Source organism: Castor canadensis, chromosome 9, assembly GCF_047511655.1.
Source record: "Castor canadensis chromosome 9, mCasCan1.hap1v2, whole genome shotgun sequence".
Taxonomy (NCBI): Eukaryota; Metazoa; Chordata; class Mammalia; order Rodentia; family Castoridae; genus Castor; species Castor canadensis.
In genome coordinates this window covers 152,395,184-152,421,380 of record NC_133394.1, presented here as the reverse complement: position 1 = coordinate 152,421,380, position 26,197 = coordinate 152,395,184, and the positions used below count along the sequence as shown (strand labels likewise).

The following is a 26,197-nucleotide window of genomic DNA, read 5'->3' as shown; positions in this document are numbered from 1 at the left end:
CTGCTTCCCCAGCTCTGGGCCCCTGGTGAGGGGCCCTGCTTCTGCAGGACGCCCTCGCCACTGAGGCCAGGGGCAGTGAGAAGGTGGCTGGCATGGGTTTTAGTCATCCTCACGGGTTCCAGATTGTTGTTGCTCCCCCATGCCACATCTATTCTCCCTCCCACAGCAAACTCACAGAGACTGTCCAGGCCACCCAGACCACAGAGGGCTGGACACCGGAACAAAACCTTTTGTAAGTCAACACACACACACACGTGTGATACGTGCAGCCCTGTGAGCAAATGTGTGAATTTAGATATCCCTCGTGACCCTGGGCACATGAAGTAGGCACAGGACAGGTGGACGGATGGACAGAAGAGAGAATGGAGGGGCGGGCAGATGTTAAGTGAACGACTGCATGAGCCATCGTGGAGAGGAAGCACACGGTGATGAGGCTTGATAAGAAGCAAGGGCAGCGAGTACAAAGGCACGTGTGTTCTGCGTGTGAGGAAGTAAGTCAGTCACCGAGAGCTATGAAAGACAACTGTAACATGTAAACGCCTTTATTCTAGAACAGGCCCACTCGGGGCCTGGAGGGGTCTGGAAAGGCCACTAAGGCAGGACATTCGAAGGCCATGGAGGGCCTGTGAACCTGGCAAATCCACGTCGCGTGGTAAACCTGGCTCCATCAGTTCTGAGAACGGATGTTCAGAGCTCCTCTGAGTCCTCCACTCCCCGGGGACACCTCTGTCCCCCCAGACCAGCTCTTTTGTGGATGCCATCTCTGGCCTCTGCTCCCTCCCACTGGTGCGCTGACCCTCACTCTTGCTATGAATGCTGTCTCTTCACCACATTCTAATGAGGCCAGAGACCCCCAGTGTGGCAGGTCACAGAGGGACTCCCGTCTTCCCAGAAACCCAGGGGTTGGAGACTGAAATCCTGCCATGTCTGGAGGCTTTTTTTGAGATGGATCCCACCCCTGCCTTCTCCCGTCCTGCTCTGCTTCCTGGCCCTGGTGGTAAACACACGGGGCTTTGCTGCTGTCTGGAGAAGCTTCCAGGCCTCTGTACAATGGGGACAGTGGTGCTTGCTTCAGAGGGTTGCCATGACAACTGAATGAGGGGATAATGCCTGAAAGACCTCACAGGAGACTGCAAAAATGAACTTCTCCTCCCCAAACGATGACAGCGCTTCCAAAAGTTCAGAGTTCAAGCATCCTCTTTTCTGCCGAGATGAGACCCACCTCCCTAGCTAGGAGCCTTTCTCAGCAGGCAGCCTGGCTCCAGTCTAAGCCTCCAGTTCCTTGAAGCAAGGCTGCCAGGTGCAGAGGTCCCTGCCTGCCAGGTCTTCCTCTGTTTCTAGAGCTACAGCTACACCCAGTTGAGAGGCTAGGGGTCACCCGGTGGATCCTAGCGCCCTCCAGGGAGCCTCAGGCCAGGGCTCTGTCTCTAAGCTGAGATGGGGCTGGGGGTAGACCAGAGGCTGGATCCAGGATCCCAGCAATCTGTTTCAAGTCTTTGTGTGCAAGAAAAGAAGAGGAAATAGGGAAGGAGACAGTGAGGGGTGAGGGGAGAGAGGAAATGATGATCTAGGATCCCTGGCAGGGCCCTGTAGGGCTCAGGAACTCTCTAGCCTGTGGGCTGCCTCTGGCACCCTCCTCTCGTTCTCTCCACAATGTTCCGCGGCAGAAAACATGGCTGCCAGGTGACCTTGAGTTTCTCCACAACCAAGCAGCCCTGAAAAAGGCTCACCCCCACTCACTGTTTCAGCAAAGGCGCTGTCCAGCCTGGCCTGGCCAGGAGCCCCCATGGTTGAGGACACTGCTGTGCCCACCTAGGCCTGAGCTGAGCAAAAGGAGAGGTCACCACTGCTGTTGGAGCTGGTCTCATTCTCCAGTAAGGTGCAGTTCCACTCCAGCTCCCTGAGGTCTCAGTGCTGGGGCACAGGGAGGGGGTCTGCTGGCCCCAAGGGCCAGGCCAGGTGTGGTCACATGCCTGCTAGTCTCATTAGGCCACAACAGGCCAACTCTGTGACCAGATGAGCTCTGATGTGGAAGGTCCGTCTCAGACCAAGCTAATGGACATTCCATCCAGGCTGACCAGGAGGCTCTGCAGATGCTCCCGTGGTCCCCGCTGCAGCTGGACTCTCGGTGGGCCTGGAGAGAGGGCCGAGCTGACCCACGCTGCATTTTCCATTTGGAGCCCGGGAAGCCTGAGCCAATAAACAGCTCAGCCCCTGCAGCCTCTGCTGGAGCTCCAGGATGGAGAGGCCAAGCTGTCGGCTGCCTCCTCCTTGCTCGGCACAGGAAGTGCACACGCAGCACTTGGCCAGCTACCCTAGGGCAGAGCTGCAGCTCCCCTGGCCCGGCCAAGGAAGGGGAGGGGATCTGCTGGCTAACTCAGCGACCTGGGATCAAGCAAAGCCCAGAACCAAAGGCAAATCAGGTCAAACGGGCGCCGGCTCACTCTGAGCACAGCTTTTGCCTCCTGCTGGTGTGGGCGGCAGCCATGGCTCTCACTTTGCTGTCCAGGCTGCCGGAAAAGTGGGGAATGGTAGGCGGCCTTGCAGCCTGGGTAACAGGGGTTAGGAGAAACCTCCCTCTACTCGAATCCTGTTGAAGCCATTTCTGCAAGTGCCTGGCGCTGCCATCGGGGGATCAGTGGGAACGTGGGGACACCTCTCTGCTGCAGGTGTAGGGCAGTCTGATGCTACAACTGCCTGTCGTCCTTGTAAAACGAACCTCAGAGCCAGGAGAGCCCTTTCTCAGCTTCTCTGTCCTTGTTGGGAGCATGTTCCTGGGCCAGATGGACAGGGCTCTGGCACTGTAGGTTACTGTGTGGTCTTGGGCAAGGGACTCAACCCGTATCTCTGACTTCTCGTCAGGTAAGGTGACAGTGAGGATGCCTACTCTGTGGGCTGCCAAGATTAAGTCTGGTTCTGTAAGAATGGATATGCCTCCTGCTTCCCTCTGAGCCAGGGGCAGAAGCTGACCTTGGGCCCCTGGCCCCACCTATCACCTGCGGCCTTTCCAGGGACACAAAGGAGACCTGAGGTGGGGGAGGGAGCGCCATCCTTCCTGAGTCCAGCAGATCAAGAAGTCAAGGCTGCAGATATGCCGGAAGGACCAGCAGCATCACACAGGCCACAGTCCTCGGGGCTGGAAACACTGCTGGCTGGCCTTTCTGCCCCAGCAGGAAGCACTTCTGGATCAGTCACAGCTGATGGCACCGCCCTTCGTGCCCTGCCTGCACAGCACTTTGAAGGTTTCTGATACCTGAACTGAGCACAGAGAAGCAACCTTTGAGGGGCATACCCCTGAAGATCCAGGGGTTCCTCCTGCCTCCCTTTCTCCTCCCTGGGGACTCCAGGCAGCCCTGGCTTGTGGCTGAATCCTTCCAGTCTCTGCTTCTATCCCCATGGCCACTGCCTTTGTGTCTGTGTCCACTCCTGGGGTCGTGGTCACTTGATGTGTTAACTCTGTATAACACATCCTATCATATCTGTACGACTATTTCCAAAGTTCCAGGTGAATGTGGACTTGGATTCTGCCTCAGTGGGAAGCCCAGAGCCACCTGGTGCCAGCAGAACAGCAGCCTTCGTGTTAAGGGACAGGAACAGGGCCCCGGGACTTACGTGGCTCTGACTGCCCAGCCTCAGAGGTCGGTGGCCTGGATGGAGCTCAGCCTAAGGTGCCCACTTTGAGAAGCTGGGAGACCACAACAGAGACCACTCTGGGACAGTGTTGTCTGTCTCCCACAGAGGTTCATGGCACTGCTGGCCAACTCCCACCTCCTGCGTCAGAATCCCAAGGCAGGGAGTTCTTGGGTGTGCTTGATTCCCAGGAGCAGTTGTTCTGGAGGGGTGCAGTCAGCTGTGGCCAAGGTTTGGGGTACAGTGGGATGGAGGCTGCCCTTTAAATGCTGAGTTGCCTTTGAAGGGGCAGGTTGAGCATTTGAGCTACCCTTCAGTAGCTCAGAGAGGGACTGTGTGGCAGAGGCCCAGTCAGGGTCCAGCCAAGCCAACCACCTTGCTTGGCATCTGAGGAAGGGACCCAGGGAGGGCAGCCCCTACAAGGCCAGGTCTCCTGGCTCGCATAGCGGAAGAAGCATGGGCAGAGGGACCTCTTTCTTCCATTCTGCTGCATTACCTCATCCTGTGCGCTCAGGGGTACTTCCACCTGGTGTCTTCAAGTGTGAGCACACAATGGACTCCAGCTAGCTGGAAAATGGTGGGCAGACTCTATGGTGCCAACACCACTCACACCTTTGACTAATCTCCCAAGTGTGGGCAGGGCTGGGACCTGCTTCCTACTAGTAGACTCCAGCAAAGGTGAGGATGTGATATGGATGGGAAGTGGTCTTGCTGTGGCGCTCTAAGCTGGCTTATGGAGAGGTCTGTGTGGCTGGCAGCCGAGTGCCCTCAGCCAGCCAGAGTCCAGATGCTGCCCACAGTCAAGTGATGTCACAGAGTCCCCTCACAGATCGAGCCTCTGCTGAAACCACAGCCCTGGGCCACAGACTGGCTGCAGTTCAGAGGGGCCTGAGCAGAGGACCCAGTGAGCCCATGCTCAGTCCCTGCCCCTCAGCCACTGTGACACAGTGTTGCCCTAAGCCGCTTGGTTCATTTTCACTCACCACACAGAAGAGAACAATGGCCCTGAGGGGTCCCTTGCCATCCACCTTAGCGTCTGCTCCCTGGAAGCAGGGAGTACTTAAAGGGCCACTTCCCTGGGGAAAAGATGGCAGTCTCATGTACTTATAGACCTGGACAGAGTCAGTGCCAAGAGCAGCCTTCAGAGCCATCCATGCAGCCTTATAGGGGATAGAAGACCTTGAGCTCAGGAAGGGAGAGGGGCTTGCCTGAGATCACACAGCCAATGAGGCAGAGAGGGAGGTGAGACCCCAGACTCCAAGGGCCTCACATGAACAACATTGCTCCAGATTGCCCAGAAAGCTCCCCACAGGAAGGACAGCAGGGACAGAGGAGGAAAGCGGAAGGAAAAGGATAGAACAAATACCAAATAGCAGAGGAACACCCTGTATGGCTGTGCCTGGATAGTGTGGTCCTCATACAGCACAGTGAGCCCTCCCTGAGCTGTCAGTGGCCAAACCCTGCTCTAAACTTGGACCTGAGTAGTCAGGCCTTGAGTCAGTGCGGTTACAGGAGAGACAGCTGATAAAAGCCTAGACCCGCACAAGTGCACAAACCCTGGGCACATGTAAACGTACACGCATGTGAACGTGTGTGTGCATTTATGAACACACATGCCTCTGAGCACTTGATGTGCACATTCACACCTGGGCCATACTCTAGGCCACTCTGCACCTTCCCTGGCTGCCTTTGAACCCATGTCCTGACTAGATTGAGGGGGGTGGGACTGCAGTTTGGACCTCCCTGAGGATTTGTCTAGCCTTTCCCACTGTAGTGCAGAGTGACCTCCTTCCCACGAGATCTTGGCAAGGGCTGAGAGGGGGTGGGCAGAGCCACCTGCTTCCTCTCCAGGGTGCTTGAGATGATTCCTCTCTCTCGTGGGATATCCCTCATGGTTGTCCCACTTACACTGAGAAGGGTGAGGCCTGGAGTGCCAGGGGCCTGCCCAAGACCAAACAGCAACAGTGACAGCAGCGCTGTGCATCAGACTTCCTGCACTTCACCTCTCTGTGTGTCCACTGACAGATGTCTGCAAAACGCCCCTCATGCCCAGACCAGCCTCGGCCCCAGCCCTGGACAGGCTCCAGTCTGGGGCCAACAGGTGTGGAAAAGTCCTGCCCACACAGGCAATGCAGAACCCTTGTTGGGGGGGCAGGGACACCCTCCAGGCTTGCTATCGGGGCTACCAAAACAAAGACCAACCAGCTGGAACCCAGCAGCTCCTGGGCTGTGGGATGAGGTGTGGGCAGAGGCCCAGAAAGAACCAAGCCTGGTGAGGTGGGCAGGGCTCAGGTCTTGCACAGTGAGAGCAACCTGCACTAGTTCTGAGCAGGAGCAGGGCTGAGTTCAGCCCTCCAGGACTGGGGAGGGAGCACAAAGAGCAGCAGATGCACATTCGCCTCCCCTTCTGCACATGCCCTGGCCGCTGGTGCATGCATGGCAGCCTCCTGCCAGCTATAAGCACAAGCGAAGCTTGAGGTCACTCTCCCCACCCCACTCCTGGCCTGCATGCCTCCCGACTGGCGCAGCCCAGCTAGTCAGTACTTTCCTGTAGTCTGAGTCCCAGGGATGAGAGGGCTTCACAGTGGGAGATGTGGCCTGGGTTCCTGAGGAAGGAGCCAACCACACACTGAACTCAGAGCTGAAACTCGGGCAGCACTGTCTGGGGCCGTGGCCTGCAGTGATTCCTTCTCATTTGTCAGCCATACACTGCTGACCCCCCCACCGGGGGGGGGGGGAGGCCGAGCCATGGCATGACACACCAGCAAGTCTGGGGGTAAGGAAGTAACAAGGCCCCTCTTCACCTAACCACCACATAGTCCCCACCCAAGAAACTCCCAGGAGGAGAGGCAAAGACAAGTGTTTCATGGCCACCATTGCTGTTAGGAAGCACTCCTTCCTGTCCACAGGGCAGATGTCGATCGAGATCCTCCCAGGACACCCTGCTGCACAGACTGCACTCCAATGTCTAGCTCGGACTGTGGCTGGCTGAAGGTGCTAAGTGCTTGCTCAATGCTCACACCAAGGAGTCAGGATCACATGGAGGGAGGGTGCCATCCTCCTCCTAGCCCTGGTGTCTCCCACTCTCTTGTGCTCCAGAAAGCAAGGGCAGAAAGTCCTGAGGGGCAGACCCCCCCTCCCACCACCATACACACATACAGGTCAGATCAGCTGAGCAAGAGATGGGGGAGTCCCCCCGCCCAGATCTTCTGATTAAAGATCACTAGCCTCCACTCACCAGGGAGCCGGCACTTACTAGCTTCCTTTTCTGTGCTCTGTCCTGGGGGAGCCAGGTGCCCTGTGCCCTGCCCAGCCTCCACAGGATGGATGAATTAGTGATTCAATCAACCACAGAGCTCTGTAACTAACACTGGCCAATTCATCTTCCCTCAGAGACCTCTGTGCAAGCCTTGTGGGAGCAGCTTTCTCCGACTCATTCATAGCCCTAAGGTGTTCCCTTCTGCTCCGTGAGCTCCAACAAATACATCAGAGACCTGTGGGGGTGACCCCAGGCTCTTTCCTGCATCCTAGCTGCTTCCTGCAGCGAGTATTCCTGCCACTCTGACAGATGAGCAGCCCAGGGCGGGTGGGAGCAGAGGCTACAGTGTGCAGGACAGAGACAGAGACAGACAGGGCATGAGAGAGCATGGAGATGCAGGTACACCTGCTCTTAACTCTGGCAGGAGCCACAGAGCAGTGATATCCAAACTAGCACCATTTGAGGGCCTTTTCCCTGGTTTTGAACTCTTCACGAACTATCCACACCGTAGCGTCTCGTGTCATATCTGTCTTTTACTGAAATGGACCCATTCTCAAATGGGCTTCCCTTACCCACTGACGAGGGGAAGCCCAGCACCAGGCACCACAACTTGGGGTGGGAAGCAAGCACTCATCCACCAGAGCACAAATGGCACCAAGTGCACCCTCACTAGTAACGTGACGTAGCTATTCAGGATCAGAGGGAATTGTGCCCAGGGGGAGAGGTCCCAGGTTACACTGGGTGGAAACCCAAGGGGAAGAACAGTGTGTAGTAACAGTGACCTTTTGTGTGAAACTGGAAATAGTTGTAAGTGGTAACACAGGGAATTTTTCCTGGAAAGGAGCAAAAGAGCTGGCTCAACGCTTCTGGGAAGGACCCTGTGGAGAATGGCAGGGAGGAGGTGCAGTGACATTCTGAACCTTGTACAGATTTCTAATCTCAGTGCTACTAGAGTGCCTCAGGTGAGGTGCTGTGGGCACTCTCTTTACCAGAAAGCCTCACACCTTTGCCAAGACGAACCTGGTGATCACCCTAGCAGTGTTTCCAGGACAGCGAAAGGCTGGCGCACTGCCTCCTCAGGGAAGTCTGTGGTCTGCAGGGGCTGACATGGCAGCTCCAGGTCAGTGTGGTCTAAGTGGGCTCTCCAGCTGGTCCCCATAGGAGATGTGCTGAGAACATGTGCTATCTGATACAAACAGGCAGTAAACTCAGAAGAGGCAGGGTTTAAAACAAACCCAACCTCCTCCAAGGCGTCTGGAGGGAAGGTAGCTCTTCTGCTTTGAATGTGAGAATGGTTATCACCAGGCCATCGGGAGGAAGAAGGGGAGCCAGCACAATGGCTGGCCCAGGGAGCACAGCCCTCCTGGCCTGGCCTCCCATTGGCTCACGTGCTCTGTCTCTGCTTCTGGGAGGTCTGGGATGGCTGCAGCTCCCCAGGCCCATGAGCAAATGGACAGCAGGAGGAAGGCAGCACACAGCCATCAGGATGGTGAGTGAAAAACCAACAGAGGCGGGTCTTGAAAGCCTCTGAAGACAGGCTCCGCTTGGCTGCAGGTCGCTTCTCCTTCTGTAGCTCTTGCCTCCAGTCTCGAATGTGAACTCGTCCATTCAGAACTGAGGTTTGGAACAGAGAAGACACAACTAAGATATTAACCCAAAAATTCATTAATGAACTGGATTTGCTAAGCACCCACCACATGGAAGGCCCTGATACAGGATGCAGGGTCAGGGGCACAGTGGAGACCTCATGCTAAGAGTCCCTACTGGTGATGGGAGCCTGTGCCCTGGTGGGAGGGACCTGGGTGTGTGGTGGGTTACCAAGAGGTCAGAAAGGCCTCGGTGAGTGAGAGGTCAGCAGTAGGCAAGGTGGGAGGCAGCGCCTTGCATGTGTCCTGGAGGGAGGAGGCAGCCATGTGACCAGTGTGGACAGCATCGGAGTGTTCCAGAGCTGGCCAGAGAGAGGGGCAGAGGACAAGACTAGCTGCATGTGGCCTACACAACTATGACCCACCCCATACCAGGAGTGTGGGGGAGACAGACCTGGGGCTGCTATGTTACAAAACATCAGTGATGGTCTTCAAGGGGTTTTAGCGCCATGAACAGAAATGTGTGAGGAGTGAGGGGGAGGGTCCTCTCCACAGTGTGGGGCTGGGTCTGTGTGCAGGTCTCTGCTACCTGCTGCATATTGTGTTCACAGAGTATCTCCAGATGCCTGCAGGCAGTGAGGAGGGACACACAGCCCCGAAAACCAGAAGTGAGAGCTACAGACAGACCTTCAGAGCACAGTGATGTACACACTGTGGCCTGGAAGTGCCAGGGCCTGCAATATCAGTGGCAGTGTGGTGATGGAAGACGTGGACAACAGGAGCTGACTTCAAAGCAGGCTGAAGTGGGGAGCCAGGAGGATACCTGTGGGCCATTTGGGTCTACTTGTCAGGTGACAGGGCAGAGTGCCCCGGGCTTCTGTTTGGCTGTTTTAGTCCAGGAAACTACATGTGAAGCACAGCCAAAGCAACCAAACCCTTCCTGGTTTTCACTGGCAGCCATAAAACCCCCTCCAGACAGCACGGCTCGGGAGAAATAAAGGAGACTCAGTAAGTCAGGCTGGCTTGTGACTTTCAGGGACAACTTCAAGTGCAAATACAGCCTCGAGTCTGCTTCCCAATGGCCGGGATGGTAGCAAGTCTGTAGGCCTCCAGCTGATGGACACTAAATATTGCCCCTAGAACCCAAAGTGAGTGAGAGAGGTGCCTAGATGCACCCAGAGACCCAAGGGGGAATGTGTCTTCAGGGATGGCTGGAAGCCCCTCAGAGCCACGTGACCTGACACAGGCTGAGGCTTATTTTCCTGACCTGAATGCTCAGGTTGGGGCATCCTCAGGACATTCTTGTGATGTCCCCATATAAGCACCTCCCTGACACTGTGGCACAGGACATGACCCAGCCATCTTGGGTCCAGACCCCCTGAAGTGCATTTGGGAGAAGACTCAGGGACAGCAGCATCCACAGACCCCCAGCCATGGGGCAGCAAGGAACTCCTGAACCATCCCCTCAAGGCAGACTGTCTCTGGCTTGCTGCAGACCCTCCGTGGGTGGCTTTGTGAACTAAGAACAATACAGCCTGCTTTTTGGCTGTTACCTGCAGAGTCAGGGGAATTGGCTCAGCCAGAATTTCTAAGGCCCACAGTGGGCATTCATGACAGAGGAGCCCTGGAGGGGGGCAGAAGCCAGGCGTCCAGGCTGCCCAGCACTGCCAGTGCTCCCAATATACACCTCAGAATGCCAGCCAGCTTCCCATCAGTTCCCATCCTGGGCAGGTTGGTGCCAGGCGCCAGAGGGGCGGCCCTCCGGGGCACATGCCAGCCAGCTCCAAGTCAGACCACCAACAGGCTCTCCTGAGGAAGTATGTTCCTAGTTTTAAAACGAAAGCACAGGAACAAATACATCCTACCTCAGATCACTCCTGCCCTGAACAACCCCACTACTGTGGGTGCCCTCAGACTGACACAGCACCGCTTCTGGCCTGGCCAGACAACAGCAGCCCCTTAGCCAAGGCTAACGAACCATGAGAAGAAGGAGGTCCAGAACGGTGCTATATCCTCAGAGACACCAGTAATGGGGTCACATGTGGCCTCAGCTGAGACCTCAGGCAAGTTACCCAACCTTCTGAGCCGTGCTCACATAGCCCAGAGAAGAAGGCCACTACGCATGGGTTCAGGAGGAGGTGAGACCCTGTGTGCACCACCATGCTGACACCAGGAAAGACCAAGGATGAGAGTCGGGTCCCTGCCCTTGTGGCTCTGGCATCCGGTCACTTCACTGCAGCCCTGGGCACAATGCTGGGGACACAAGGGTGGTCAGCCTAGCTGTCCTGAAGACATCTGAGAACACCTCCATTTTGTCATGCTCTCACACTGCCCAAGTCAAGCCACATTGGCTTACAAAACAAAACAAAACCTCACAGCGAGATAAAACCCAGCTCCGTGCATATTTTTTGAATGGCTATCAGACAATGTTTTCGTGGCACTCAGTCTTGAAGCCTCCTACTCAGAAGTGAGTCCAAAAATAATTTTGCCTCCCTGATGTGAACTGCACAGAAAAACAATTCATACATGCATATTTATGATGGAAACAGAAGATACTCCTCCACGGAATCAAACAGAAAAATGTGCTGGGAAACAGAAAGCCGAGAGCTCCCGCAGCTCAGGCTGTGGTCAGTATGTCATTGATTAGCGCCTTGTGGAAGGAAGAGCAGGCTCCAAGCGGGGCTGCCCAGTTCAGCTGGGTCAGTGACTTTAGGTTCCAGCACCTCCTCCTGGCAGGCTGCCACCTGCCTTGCCCCTCACAGGTCCCAGCTCGCTTTCTAGAATGCCCCCCACCACCAGCAGCAGCCACCCAAGTGAAGGCCAGCCCATGATGGAACCAAGTTCAGCTGCCAAGGGCTACTAGGCCGTCCCACGGCAGTGTGTATAAGCCTGCATGGCAGCGCTCTCCACACACGGTCAGTGCATGCCATGCTCTTGGGCACACCTGTGCTCACACACGCACCTTGCCTTGTGACACAAGGCAATGCCACCCATATTCTTGAGGACAGCAAAGAGGAGCAGGCAGACCTCTAATCTCCAGGGCTAGGGTCCATGGCCTGAGGAACTAACAGCTGTGCCTCCATTAGCCACATGTCCCTGCAAAGGTCTCCTTCCCACCAACAAACTCCTCAAGTCACTGCCTAACAGCCTCTCCTGGCTGCAGCACAGAGGCTGCCCCCAAACTGCTCCAGGTCCTGGGGTGCAGACAGCTGGAGTGAGGTCAGCACTGGCCCTGCCTGGCAGCTGCTACCTATCCATCTCCACACACAGTCCCTCTGCCTGACATGCTCTCCCCTGAATTTCTCGCCTCCCTGACTCCTTCAGTTCCCAGCTCAGCATCCAGCCTTCCTGGTCACCTGCTGGACCAAGTCTGGTCTCCCCACACTCCTGACTCTTCCAGAAACCTATGCTTAAGGTGCGGTGGTGAAGCAAGGAAATGCCTACTGTGTTTACAGAAGCGCACAGGGGCTGGCGGAGGGGCTCACGCAGTAAGAGTGCCAGACTAGCAAGCATGCAGCTCTGAGTTCAAATTCCTGTGCCGCCAAGAAGAGAAGAAAGAAGCATGTGGGGTGAGCCCATGCCAGCGGGGACTTTAAAATGAACATTCCCTGAAGCTGAAGCGCACTCCAGCTGGCAAGAACTCAGGGCTTTGTAGTTCTGGCCGTCTTGGTCACACTTGAAAACTGTCTAGATTGTGGAGTCCTCCAAGCAGGACCCCTGCCCAGGAACATTCTTGGGGTGACACATGATATAGCCAGCAGGTTTTCTGACCAGCTACTGACTCTGTGAGGAGCACGTGACATGGACAGCAGGCACATCCTGGACAAGAGCGAGCTGGGCTGCAGTAAGTCTAAGAGGGAAGGGCGGCGATGGCCCCAAGGTATGAGGGTAACAGTCACCTGGGTGAGCACAGTGGAATATGTGACATCTTTCGGGCAGTGTGAGCTACCTTCAGATACCACAGCTATTTAACTGAACCGAGGGAAGTGAAGGAAAGAACAGTGCAGAATGTGCATGAGGGACCACTCCAGAGCCTAGACGGGGCAGCATGGTGACCTGTGTTCATAGGACAGACCCTTACCTTTAAACACTTGGTGGCTGTTCCTGAGTAGTGTCTGCAGGCCTCCACACTCCCGCTTCAGCCTTCTCAGGGTCTCCCTGTCTAGCTCACTGGCCACTTCAGCCAAGGAATAGCTCCCTGTTGAAAAGTAGGAGTTCCCAGAACAACATATTATGACCCTGTAATGAACCACTGTGTCCTGAAGTCAACTTCAGTCTGTAACTCCACAACCCTCAGGTGCTTCAGCAAGAGGACCAAACATTCAACCAAACAGAATTCATACTTCCCAGCAACAGGAGCCAGGGGGAGGCGGCATTTCCACCAAATTGCAGTAGAGTGTGCTGACATGTAGGCCACAGGGCGCCACTCCCTGTGTGGGTTGTCCCATAGCCTGAGCTTCCTAGCAGCTGCTCCAGCCAGAGCCGTTAGCAGACCCCGGAGGACACAGAGGCTGCAGTGTGAGGAGTGACATGCACCGTAGTAGACTGCACTAAGAGCCTCTTTCCTATTCACGACCTCTGTTTTTAGAACCTGCACACATGTCAAAATGCTCAAACCAGAAAACCCAGTGCAGTGAAGTCAGTTCATTTCCAAATACCCAATTAGACCTGAGATGAGAGTCAGTTTCCCTGGGTGCATTTGCCAAGAGCCTCTGAGCTGCTGGGCACTGCATTTTACACCTCACCTGCGCCTCTGGCAAGTTGCAGGTGGGTTGAGGATGCTGGGCCTCCACGACCTCATCTGTCATACTCACAGCACAGGGCTGCCCAGCCCTGACCCTGGCACAGCAGTCCCTGCCCCATTATTGCTACAGCCCTATCAGAGCCTAGTCAACCTTCAAGGCTACCTCTCTGCTGCCTCAAATCTGGTCTGGAGGCAGTCAGGAAGTTTAAAGAAAAGATGATACGGTTCCTGTCCAAGTTTCAGCACACACCAGGAACTCCAGGAGGCTGCAAGGCACACACTTGGCCTGGGGGTCAGTATATCTTGCTCAAAGGCTGAGCCCTCTTCCCTTTCCACAGTCCCTCAGCTATGGTTCACAGAGGGAGGAGTCCAGGCTCACATGAGGAGGGACCTGGAACAGGCTCACACCTGAGTCCCATGCCTGAGGGAAGGCTGGGGGGAAATGGTAAGGACATCAGTTACAATGACTACCCTGTAATGAACCACTGTGTCCTGGGGTCAAAGGTCACCTGTGGGCTGAGAGGCCCAGGGCACACCCCATCCCACATCCCACAGAGCTGCTTCTCACCCAGAGTACCCAAGCGCCTCCACAAGTCCAGACCTTCTAACACCAAGTGAAGGCTGGTGCTTGACTCCCCAGAGCCAAGAGCCACCCTCCAAGCTGTCTCTGTCCCTCAGTCTGGGGAGGCCCAGAATTGCTCACCGAGCAGCTTTCCATCCCAGGCACACAAGTCAAGCATTAGCACACTCAGGAACATCCAGACCCACCCCAGTGTCCCAGGCCCCCTGTGAGGCTCTGCCAGCCCTCTGAGACCCCCAGTCCACGTCCCCCTGTGGCTTGCATACACGATAGCACTTAGCAGCGGGGCCTGCCCAGAGGCCCCACTTGAGAGGTGAGAGGTGAAAGGAAGGAGGGAACCTGGCCCACACTCACAGACGAGGACGACGTGGCTCAGGAAAGAAGGTGTCACTGCCTCTGCTCTGAGCTGTGCCTCCAAAGGGCCTGCCAGGCAGGGGCCACCCAACCTTGAGTCAGGAAAAGGCACAGGGATAGGGGCTCCTGCTCTCCTGCAACTGCCCCAAACTCCAGATGGAGGCAGTGGATCCACACCAGGCAGGTGGCTCCACACTGCCCCCTCGCGGCGACTGTCAGGAAGGGGCTGAGTGCCCTCTGCAGCCAGGGACATTTTCAATACTTAAATCAACTTTACAACAGTAGAAGCAACACATACTCTAGCTCCACCTCTCTGGGATGCCACTAATCCCAGTCAATGAAACAATCAGACGCAACTGTTCTCTTCTACCGCAACAGGTGATATGGGGGATTTCAAGGACAATTAAAGTATCAAATTGTATTCAAGAGGACAGTGCATTTTTCTGGAATTCAGTGGCCAGTTTTCTGGCTGTGTAATTTCTACAGATAAAAATGAACAGCCTTGGCCTCTGAACCTGACCTCTCTAAGGTTAAAGGCCATAGGTCACCACATGTCCTTTATGTTAGGCAGGGCCTAAGAGGAAAATTGTAAAGAATGAACTTACAAATAGCATATATATGCACTAGCAATGTCTGTTCTCAGGGATGTTTAGCTGACAGTAATTTAGCTGACCTGTAGTCTATGTTGGTACCACAGTGAGTGCACTAGTCCTGGGCTGGGTGTTAGAAGTGTGGTAGTGGTGGTGGGTGGCCTACCTCCTCCATTCCAGGTCTTCAAACTCCCTTCCTGAGAACTTGCTGTGTTTAACTTCTTTCCAGCTAACAACAAATCTGCCACTTGCAAAACCACTTGGTCAACAAAGTCTCGAGGGAGGGTGGCACAATTCCTCACGGGCTCAGCTTTTTCTCTAGGCTGGAAACCAGGAAGCCAGACTGCTGCAGCTTGGGTCCCTGCTCCCTGCTCGGCAGGCAAGGCCTCAGGCACACATTCAGTCCCTGAACCCAAGCTTGCGGGACTGTCTTGGTGACCAGCACTGCCAGCAGCAACCTCAGGTGCAGAACAGGAGTGCTCCTTGCCAGGCGGGCTCACAGGATGGCCCCTCCTGCCATGAATGTACCGGGCCCTCTGCTCATCCATCCAGACTTCTCCAGTGGGAGGGTATGTTCTGGATTTTCCAATGAGACAGACCTGTGCTTGAAGAGAGTAAAACCGTATTTCAGCAGGCGTATATACGTCAGTGTTCTCTCATGAAAAATTTCCTTTCTAAAAATATTCTTCGGAGCTGGGCCTCATGCATGCTAGGCAAGTGCTCTACCACTGAGCTGCATCCCTAGACCTAAAATCCTTACTTTAAAACTAAAACCTCAGTTGGAGGCATGGCTCAAATGGTGGCCTGCCCAGAAAGTGCAAGCCCCTGACCATATTAACACACATATAAAAAAAAACCCTACACAGAACAAAACCCACAACCTACAAACAACATGAATGATATAAAAATGAAAACCTACTGGGGCTGTTGGTCAAGTGGTAGAGCAACCACCTGGCAAGCACAGGCCCTGAGTTCAAACCTCAGTGCTACATGCATGCATTCATAAATAAATAAAAACCAATAGTAAAAGTCCATGGAAAATCTCACCAAAGATCAAATTGAGAGTGCACACGTACTGGATCAAATTCAGAGTGCACATGTACTCATCCTACTGTACACTGCACTACTGTCCACCCTCCCAAGACCCCACCTTCACTCACAGGCAGATACAACACTACTGCTGAAGAACTCTCCAGAGCTGAGAGAATGGGGCGTTGTGTTACCTGGCAGAGCACATGGTCCCTGTAGGGGCCACACGTATCTAAGTGTAATTTCCTCCTCAGCACATGCACATGCAGGCCACTCTGCACAGCCCCCTGGGAGGATGGGGCCTGTTTCAATAGTACTATTGCACAGCACCTCAGGTCTGCACTTCTTTTCTGGGCATTAACTACAAAGCCAGGTTGCAGATGAGAAAAGACTGCTAATCTAACTGTATCAGAGCCCTTTGCAACCCTGGTCCTGCTACTTGTTCTGCTGTGACCTTAGCCTCCGTGTCGGAAGTAGAGCAGCACCTGGCTGCTCTGAATAGCTCCCACGTATTCACTAAGTATGGCTGCTTAGCACTTACAAAACATGCTCAAACCACACTGGCATGTGACCCCCAAGTCATACAGCTGTAAGAATGCTAAGGCTCAGAGGCTAAGGAAGAGCCTATGGTTTTAGATGACAAGTAACAGAATGGTAGGTACAAAAATCGAAACTGTGGGACTCACTGACCTATCTGGAAGATCCAAACTGTAGCAATTTCCAAAAGTTTATCCAAGCCTCACAGACTTGCCCACGTAGAGGACACAGAATGGCACTCAGATGTGAAGGGCAAGCACCTTCTGAGTATTCTGGGCAGCTAAAGCATGCATCATGCATGTCGTGGTTCTGTGCCTGGCCCAGGACAGTGACAGCCACATACCCGCTTGGTGGAAGGAATTCTGAGGCAGTCTTCCTGCACGTGGAAGCCACAGGAGAGCCCCACCTCCTGGATGAAGTCCAGGTATTCCCGGTACTGTGTCTTCCTGCTCTGCCTCCGGCAGTATTTCCCAGTGAAGTCGAAAAAGCAGCATGGTAGAACGAAGAACCTGCAGTTGTAGGAAGACCTGGAACAGCCCACCACCAGACACTGAGAAAGAGCAGGGTAGGTCAGTAGACAGCCCTGTGCCAACAGTGGGCCCGGCAAAACACAGGAAGTTTGCTCCTGGCCAATAAGTTTCTCATGTAAAAAATGAATCCTAGACTTCCCCAGGTAATTTCTAAAAACAACACAGCAGTGTGTCCTTTCAATAAAATATGAATCTGATTAACAAGAAATAATAATTCTCCCCCAGCTATTCTATCAATCATGACTCTGAAGTGCTCGAGATTTCAGAGGCGACGAAACAGCAAAGACAAGCTCAGACTTGATCTGGAGGATCATGCTGAGGGAGCCGGGCAATGGAGAGCTAAGGAGCAGCCCCCAGCAGCTCCACACTGGCCCCCAGGGGTGCATGGCCACCTGATTGCTGGAGCTCCACTCTGAAAGGAGGACTGTTGCTACACAGGCTCTGACTCCTGACAGTTTCCCTTTGAAGATAAACCCTCCTGGTATCAGAAAAAACTCCCGAAACAGCCACCTTTCAACATTGGATTTAACACTACAAATAATTACCGTCTTGATCAGTGCTGGCCAAGAGAAACAGAAGGTGAGTCACATATGCAGCTTTGCATTTTCTAGTAGCCGTATCTTAAAAAGTAAGATGTGTGGGATTGATTGTAAATTTAACTTGATATATCCAACACACCATCACCTCAACAATTTGAACCAGCCACATTTCAAGTGCTCTAGAGCCACCGTGCAGACAGCACGCTCAGCGACAAAACACTGCAGCTCTCTCCTGCTCACCTGGCTGTGATGACAGGTATCCAGGGTGTGAGCTCATCAGAATGGTTACCAATCAGCCAGTCAGCGTCAGGGAAAAGGGTCTTATCACCTGGGGTGATTGCACCTTCCTGAAGATAGGAACAAAGACAAGACGATATGGTCCATGAACATGGGACACATGCAGGCAGACCTCATGCCAGACAGCAAATCTGCAGCCACATGCCACAGCCACGGGCCACCTGACACAAGATGTCCTTGGGCCCCTCTGTGCAAGGAACTGACTGTCCCTTGAGGTCTTATACTCTCTTGCTTAATCAAAGGTTTTTCAAAGAAGTTATATGCCAAGCTTGACCTTTGAATTCTAGATTGTACCTATTCATGGAAATCCTTCCACCTTAGAGGAATAAAATCATTTACTAGAAAATACACACACAGGGTGTGCTACCCAACAAAACAGCTCCCATGTGACTGTGTCCTCAGGCCAGAAACATAGTTGGCTTCTATCGACAAACTTAACTCTAGAAGAAGCTACTCCAGCACTGAACATGCAGATGGGTAATAAGAAAAACACACCCAGGACAGAGCCCTCACTGGCAGCCTGGCCTGGACTTTGGGCTCCAACCACCTATCTACCTGTTTTCCAAAGGCACCTCACTTAATGGACTGCCCACATGGCCGTCCTGCAGGGTCCTGGCAGGCTGCACTCTCTCATTACCACTGAATGTCTAGACAAGCACCTGCAGCTGGCCCTGGAGAAGATATGAGAAAGCTTCCCTACACCCCAGGCGGCACAGGGGCCTCTCACACGAGATGGAGACGCAAACTGCATGCAATAGGCAGCACCACTGGCCAGAGGTCAGCGTCCTCTCCCTGCAGCCAGAGGCTATGCAAAGTCTAAAGCTTCCCATCTTTTTCTTTCCTAATCTCAGAGCACTCAATAAACATGAATCTTCATGAGCAAGTCTGGTGGACCTACACAAAGAGACACTCACTCGAACAGTTTCCACCTGGGGACGATAAGCTGGACTGAGAATAAGCACACAGACAAAGCCAGTACCTCCAGCTGAGTCTGGGGTCCATACATGTCCCAAATTTTCCTTCTTCGGACATCAATCCCTCTGCCTGGGTGCTGAAACCATTGGGTTGAGAATCAAAGGTTAGTTAGCAGGAACAAAGTGAAGCCTGGCAAGCCCAGCACAGTGGGAAGGGCCAGGAGATGCTGGGCATTCATGGGCAGCACAGTACAGCTCTCAACTCTCTTCAGAGATGACACCCCTGTGAAGCAGGTAAAAGCCTGCACACCTACCAGGGGTCTTTGAGGAGTCAAGGAACCACAGTGGGCCTTGGCCCAGGATCACTGCCAGAGCCAGTGCCTCAAACAACACAAGCCAATCCTTGGCTCTCAGTCAAAGTCAGGCTTTTTGACATTCTGCTTTCCCTGTACCCTGGCCATGCTCTCCAGGGTAACATCCATTTCCCCCACCAAGGAGGAGGAGAAGGGCCACAGACACTTCCCAATGGTCTAATGCTCCAGCTCCCAAGTTCCACAGATGGCCTGTTCACATGATCTCCCATTTCACAGTTGTCCTCTTCTAACACTGAGAGAGGCATGCCCTGCCCCCAGCTCCCACAGTTGTGGGCGCCATTCTGACAGCCTGGCTGACTAGGAGACCAGACTGGAATGCCAAGAGAGGGTATCATGACCCTGTCCCAACCTGACACACTCTAGGAAAGGCCCTGAAGCTATACTCACCCCTTCACTGCACAGGATGTGGACCAGGAGACCATTCCCACAGCCCAAGTCCACAAAGGACTGCTTGGCTGTTACTCCCCTCTCGGCTCTTTCCTCTTCCCATAGGATCTAGGGAAAGACAAAAAGCAAAGTAAAACCAGTTAGTAACTCATTATATACAAGAATAATGCCAGCTTTGTGTGGTGGACACCTATAATCCCACATAGTAAGAGGCCGAGGCAGGAGGACCAAAAGTTCAAGGCCAGCCTAGACAAATTGTAAAGACCCTATCTCCAAAAGAAAAGGGGGGTGGGGAGTGCAGACTGGGGGACTATAGCTCTGTAGCTCAGTGGTAGAGCACTTGCCTAGCATGTGCAAGTTCCTAGGTTCTATCCCTTCATCACAAGAAAAAAAATCCAGACACAAATCCCACCCAGAATTACAAATTCCACTTCAGATGAGGCAGATGGGCCTCCAGACAGGTGATGTAGAGGTGAGCAGAGCAGACCAGGTCTCTGGCACCAGGATGGCCTGGAACAGCTGCTGCTGTGGCCTGATACTGCGTGGGACATCAGACCTTTCCTTGCTCATCAGGAGACCACATTTGGGGCTGGGGCTGGGGCTGGGGCTGGGGCTCGGTAGTAGTAACGCACCCAACATGTACAAGGCCCTGCGTTTCATCTCCAGCACCACAAGAGTCCACGTTCAAGTGGTCACCTCTGGACATGAGCTTTCGATTGACAGCAATCTCTTCATGCCTTCTTCATATACATGCTTTGAGTTTTCTATGTTGATAATAAAAAAAAATATGCTTCTTCTACACCACCTAAGCAAATTGTAAGTTGAAGGGAAATTGGAAGTTTCCTAGTCTAAACATCTGACAGACAAGAAAATCGAGACTACTAAGTTACAGGGAATGCTGGCCAGCCAGCTGGTTAAGGAAAGATCCAGCTGAGGAGAGGAATGTGCAGTTGACACCTCCACGGTGACTGTCAGTCGTTATGGCTACCCTGGTCCAGCCTGCATCCTTGCACTCAGTTTCACAGTGCAAACGTGTTCTGGACTCATGCAAAAGAACCACACAAAGCAAAACCACCATGTGCGGAGCCATGTGTAACCAGCCTGGGCAAACAGGACATGGTAAATGTCCTGTTACCAATGGGAGTTGCCAGTGGCAGCTTTCACACAATGCACGTAAGTGCGAACATGTTCTCACCAGCAGGTACGTAGCGATAGCTACATCTTCATATACAAACTTTTCAGGATCAGTTACTTCAGGCCACACCTAAAAAATGTTCAAGAGCACATATAAATTAAACTGAACTGATCATGCAATAAGATAAAAACTCAAACTCATTTAAAGACACAGATCACAAATGATTTCTTACAGTAAGAAGCTGGCATAAAGACACACAGTTACATACTACTTGTGTGTAACAGGACATGACCTGTACCATGGGACCCAAACCACAAGAAAGAAAATGTAGGTGAGATGTTTAGATGAGCAACTGGACACCACAGGAGAGCTTGTTTAACCAGGCTGTCCTCACTGCTCATCTGGATAGACGATGAACACAGACACAGAGAGGCGTTCATCAGGAGACCAAGGCCCTGACTAACATGCAGGATGGATGTTAAGGTGCCCTCAAGCTGCAGAGGATGAGCTGGGCAACAGCCCATCTTTGGTGCTAACAGCAGGAGTGTGGCATTCGGCAGAAGAGGAAACCAGTGGCCAGGGTACATGCTGAGACTTCTGTGTCCTGCACAGTGGGTGATATAACTTGGGTGAACCACCTTAAGCTGGAAACACAGATACGCCTTCTTAAAGGTACTGAGTAGTTCACAGAAAGGCAGAGGACCACCTGGCCGGGTTTGCAAGAGAAGGGAGTCCAGGCACTGGCAGCCACGCCCATAACTCTCAATGCATTGGCGTAATGAGCAGTTGTGGCTTCAAGCCTGTGGCTTCTGAGGTGCTTTGTCACATATAATAGTAACTGATCAAGGGCAATATTATTGAGAAATTTATTTTTTTTAGAAATATATTCTTGTGTACTTTAGCTTTTTATATGATTTTTAAGTACCTTTAAATTTATATTAAAGATTATGGTAACATAATAACTCAATGTTCCCAATGACTTTTAGATTTAAAATTTCCCTTTTGAGATCTTGGAAAATAGTAAAAACCCACCAATTCTTCTCCACAGCACATGTGCCTGGGTTTCTGTTGTGTGCACTGAGTGCAAATTGATTTTACCTGGCAGTTTGGCCATGTCACCTAATCAAATGAGGGGATTGCAGATATCCCCAGGGATCCCACCACAATCACCTTAACCATTTCTTTGTACTTCTCTTTAAGTTCCTGGTATGTCCTGCTGTACCTCATGACGGAAATGAGAGAAAGAGTATTTTTAAACTCGCTCTTCTTGTTCTCCACAGACCACCTGGCCAACTTGGCCAGCAACTCTTCTGCAAGCCAGGTGAGTTTGGGATATATAACTCCCTCCGAATGCCACCTCTCTGGACAGAAAATTAAAACAGAAATGAACCTTTGAAAATAAGAGAAACATGAATAAGAAGGGCTGGTTTCAATTGTCTTTCATAAATTATGTTTATCAAGCAAAGAGAGAACTAAGACAGCTCTAATTACAAATATTTTACCAAAAATCTAAAACAATTTGGGAGTTATGGAAGTGTCATTATCTAGAAAACAAACACATTGAAGCAGCAGAAAGAAGCCCCTTCTCCTCAAGCTGTAAATATGCACGAAATGCCTGATCAACCCAGTGAGGGCTGAACCTGTAAACCCTGCTTCCTCCTCTGTGTGTCCAAGTGAGCACACTAGGGTTTTCCTAAACTTTCTGTTTTCACACATTTCTCCATGTGCTGCCCATATGTGTTGTCGACAGAGGACAAGCGCATTCCTGGGCGTTTGCCAGCAGAAAGAAAGGAGGGCGCAGCTTTGGTCTATTCTGATCACTGCTACCCCTGGCCCTAAATGGCCCGAATACGTGGAGACCTCTCCATCTGTGTGAAAAAGGAATGAAAGTTCACGGTCCTCAGGGGCTGGAGGGGACATACATGGGCTTAGGCCAATGCCACCACACTGAGCAAGGCCTGCAGGGAGAGAACACTAAGCTTGCTGGGCAGAGGAGAAAATGCTACAGAGGCGACATCACCAAGGGTCCCAAGAACATGCAGAACAACCACTGGATGAGAAAGCCTGCCGATGGGCTGTCTACTGACAAGGGCGAGTGGTCAGTACATCTCGTGAGAGCAAGGACTTTCAGACTGTATGCCACCACACTGCATCAGAGACATAATTCAGTCCCATAGAACCTCCACTGAGTGATGCACCCCAGGGCAGGTCAGAACTGAGAGAGGCTGGAAAGTACTCCTGGTGTGTCGGACTCAGCAGTGGGACCATGCTTGTGTGATCTGGCATCTGACCTTGTGAGCAAGCTCCAAGGAACTGAGACAAAGGTCTCAGGACCAGACCTTGCCTGTGTGATTTGGTATCTGGCCTTGTGAGAAAGCTCCAAGGAACTGAGGCAAAGGCCTCAGGACTAGATGTCCAGAAAAACAACAGTGCTCAAGGTTCCCCAGATGGCTTCGTGTCCTTCAGATGTAAATAAGAAGGTTATGCTGACCGTGTGCTTCTCCTGCCTCTCTGTTCCCATTTTAAAAGAGATATAACAAAGAGTTAATTTTAACTGTGCTTCCTTGTACTAATGTAACCTTGACATGTAATGCTTGGCATGCTTTTTCTGACCAAATGCTCCCTGTGAAAAAACAGCTTATAAAAAGCAGAAATGATCATCAATAAAGTGGCTATTGAGCACAACTTGATAGCCCCCTCAGCTTTTCTGGCTGTGCTCACCCAGGTCCAGCGTATAAACGGCAACACTGGTGCTCACCTTTGCCCTTAGCTGGCCACTGGGCTCTCCTGCTGGGCTGACACTAACTTTAGCCTCCCATGGGCTACAGAGTATTCTGACCCCAAGGGTTGCCCTGCTCCTTCTTGGGCTTCAGTGTCCTTTCATGTCCTCAGAGGTCCACACACTTCTTCCCTTACTCATTCAGGCTTCTCCTTTGGTATCCTCTTCTAATGTAGTCATGGGACAGAGCTACAGTACTGTTTTGGTTTTTTTTTCTCAGCACTTCCTGACACTGGAGCATGTACTTCTGTCCCCCTCCCCAGCACTGTGTGCTCACTGTTAAGAACATAAGTCCTGCTGAGGGGCCATGGGATGCACAGCTCATCTGTGCTCAACTGAGACAGCAGTAACATCTGGCCCTAGGGGTGATGCAGGTGGCAGCTGCCTGGTGAGGCGATGCCAGCAAACATCAACTCCAAAAGGCAGCGGGGGGGTGGTGGTGCGGGCAGCAGCCAAGTCCCCGGTGGCTTGCCAAAGAACAGTGAGCATGACTCCATGTAGCACACTCCACCAAGGACCATGCTGAGAGAGATGAGATAGATGCTGCTTCCCAGCTCGCTGACAGCCTGCCCTGGCACAGCAAACACCCTGGTGGCACCCTGGTGACACCCCAGGTGAGCAGGTTCTCCCACTTTCCCATGTGAGCATGCTGAGCAGAGAGCTCAGGACAGGAACCCTTGATAAGCCAGGCAAGCCTCTCCAGATGTTCCCCAGGATTGCAGGCCCCAGGTTCTAGGTACTCCCATCAGGTCCTCTGGGTCCCTGGAGACCCAGCCCAGCCACAGAGGTTCTGTAGTCACTAAACCTATTTCACCATAAGAAGACTGAGGACCATGGATTGACAAACCCAAGACTGCACTGTTGGTGGGGAAGCCCAGGTCTGTCTGACTTCAAAACCTATACTCTGCCAGGAAACAGTGGCTCACGCCTATAATCCTAGCTACTCAGGAGGCAGAGATCAGGAGGATCACGGTTCAAAGTCAGCCCAGGCAAATAGTTCTGTGAAACCCTATCTCAAAAAACCCTTCACAAAAAAGGGCTAGTGGAGTGGCTCAAGGTGAAGGCCCTGAGTTCAAGACCAAGTACCAAAAATACAAAACACAAAAACCCACACTATGTCCTCTGCTCACTGGGTGGCTAGTGCAGACCCACCCCAGGTACATGGACAAGACCTCCAGGACTGCTGTAGAAGGAACCAGCCCACCACGGCTTCTGGAAGTATAGCCAAAGAATAATGCATATATTCTCCCTTCCTCTGATTCCTTCCTTTAGAAAACACCAAGTGGAAATCAACTAAATATCCCTCTTTGTGCACAGGCTCAATCAGCACTCTGAGCTCAAGGGCTTATTAACACATACTGTATGATCAGCCCGCCTGAACATCCACTGCACAGTAAGTACCACCCACCTAAGATGACCAAGATGTGCAAACATGGCAAAGACGGGGCTGGAGTTACTTGAACTCAGTGCACACTATGGTTTGGATGTGAAAAGGCCCCCAAACCTCATGTTCCCCATTGCAGCAATGTTCAGAGGTGGGCATGTGGGAGGTGACTGGGTCATCAGGGCTTTGACCTTGTCAACTGATGAATCCACTGATGAATTCGTAACTTAATGGGCTTCTGACATCTAGGAGGTAGGGCCTGGTTGAAGGAAGCGAGTTACTGGGGCGTTACATTGAAGAGCATAATTTGTTCCAGCCCCTTCTTGCTCTGTGTCTTTTGCTTCCTGGCTGCCATGAGGTGAGCAGCTTTGACCACCGTGCACTTCCAGCATGACACAGGGCCTCACTAGATGCCCAAAGCAACAAAGCCAAGTGAGCATTGATTGAAACCTCTGACCCATGAGCCAAAAGAAATGTTCCCTCCTTTAAGATGATTTCAGTGTTTTGTCACAGTGACAGAAAGCAGACTGATACAGTGCTAAAACTGAGTGCTGCAGACCATCAAAGCCATGTGGGATGTAGAGACCAGGGACATCAGCCAGGGTGCAGGGCCCTAGACACAGGAGGCAGGATCTCAGCCTTCAGCACTCCAGAACCTTTCGACTGCCTGCAGAAGTGACAGAAGCTGTCGTTCATGCGATCCTTACCACTTTCCTTCACTATGCTGGAGTTGGACTTGATATACATTGCTCATCTGAACCTCTACGCTCCCCTCAACATCTTCTTCCAAGGGCAAAAACGTTGCAGTTCCACTTGGGACATCTGGAAAAAAGGCAAGGATGACAAATCACAACTGCTTAACTCAGGGGCTCATCAGAAGCTGACAACAGTAGTGGGTAAAGCATGAAGCTGTCCATCTCCCAAAGCTGGAGCCTCTACAGCCCAGTACCCCGAAAGTGAGAAGGTCACAGCAGCCATTCTCAGCAGCCAAGTGCTGGGGAGCTAGGGGAAGGAAGTTGACGTGGATCAGAGAACAGGGCCTCTGTTCTAGCTGAGTGTCTGTCACAGACGACCTTGATCTTCTGATGAGGATGGCACAGAATGCTACCCGACCAGCAGAGGCAGGTTCAGGACAGTGAATATCCTTCCAGGGCCCCATCTTGTGTGGAATCCTCACCTCACTACCTGCAAGGCCTTTGCACTTACCTCCTTGTTAAAATATAAGCAGAGCAACATTCCCAAACTAGACTCACAACATCTTATCAATTTGTGTGGAAACAAGGTTTGGTTGTATGAAGTTCCGTTTTTTAAATCGATTGTGTTTACGTTTATATAAAAAAGAACAAAGTCAGAGTTAAAGACAAACACATTCCTCACTTCACAAACTAAGGATGCAAACTAAAACCACCTTCCACAGCAGGCAAAAGAATGGGATCTGCCAAAAAGGAAGGTGAAGCTGAAGAGGATGGATTGATTACAAGATACAGACAGAAAGAGTGGAGTGAGGGGCTAGGAAGAAGCAATAGGCATGTTACTACACAATACAGAG

The 26,197-nt window shown here is 52.4% G+C and overlaps 1 protein-coding gene across 3 annotated transcripts in view; it reads right to left on the bottom strand.

The window, feature by feature from the left end:
• Positions 1-526: 526 nt before the first annotated feature.
• Positions 527-26,197, bottom strand: part of Trmt44 (tRNA methyltransferase 44 homolog) — a 28,706-nt gene continuing 3,035 nt past the window's right edge. Inside the window, exons 2-11 of one of the 3 annotated variants that reach the window (XM_020165333.2) lie at positions 25,356-25,470; positions 21,656-21,875; positions 20,546-20,614; positions 19,351-19,458; positions 18,655-18,726; positions 17,619-17,725; positions 16,653-16,836; positions 14,910-15,342; positions 12,557-12,673; positions 527-8,503 (exon numbers count right to left, since the gene is read on the bottom strand). In XM_020165333.2, coding sequence (XP_020020922.2) covers positions 8,274-8,503; positions 12,557-12,673; positions 14,910-15,342; positions 16,653-16,836; positions 17,619-17,725; positions 18,655-18,726; positions 19,351-19,458; positions 20,546-20,614; positions 21,656-21,875; positions 25,356-25,470 — 1,655 coding nt within the window. In that variant the 3' untranslated portion in view covers positions 527-8,273. The remainder of the gene's footprint in view (positions 8,504-12,556; positions 12,674-14,909; positions 15,343-16,652; positions 16,837-17,618; positions 17,726-18,654; positions 18,727-19,350; positions 19,459-20,545; positions 20,615-21,655; positions 21,876-25,355; positions 25,471-26,197) is intronic. The other 2 variants (XM_074042693.1, XM_074042692.1) reach the window with 2 other exon arrangements.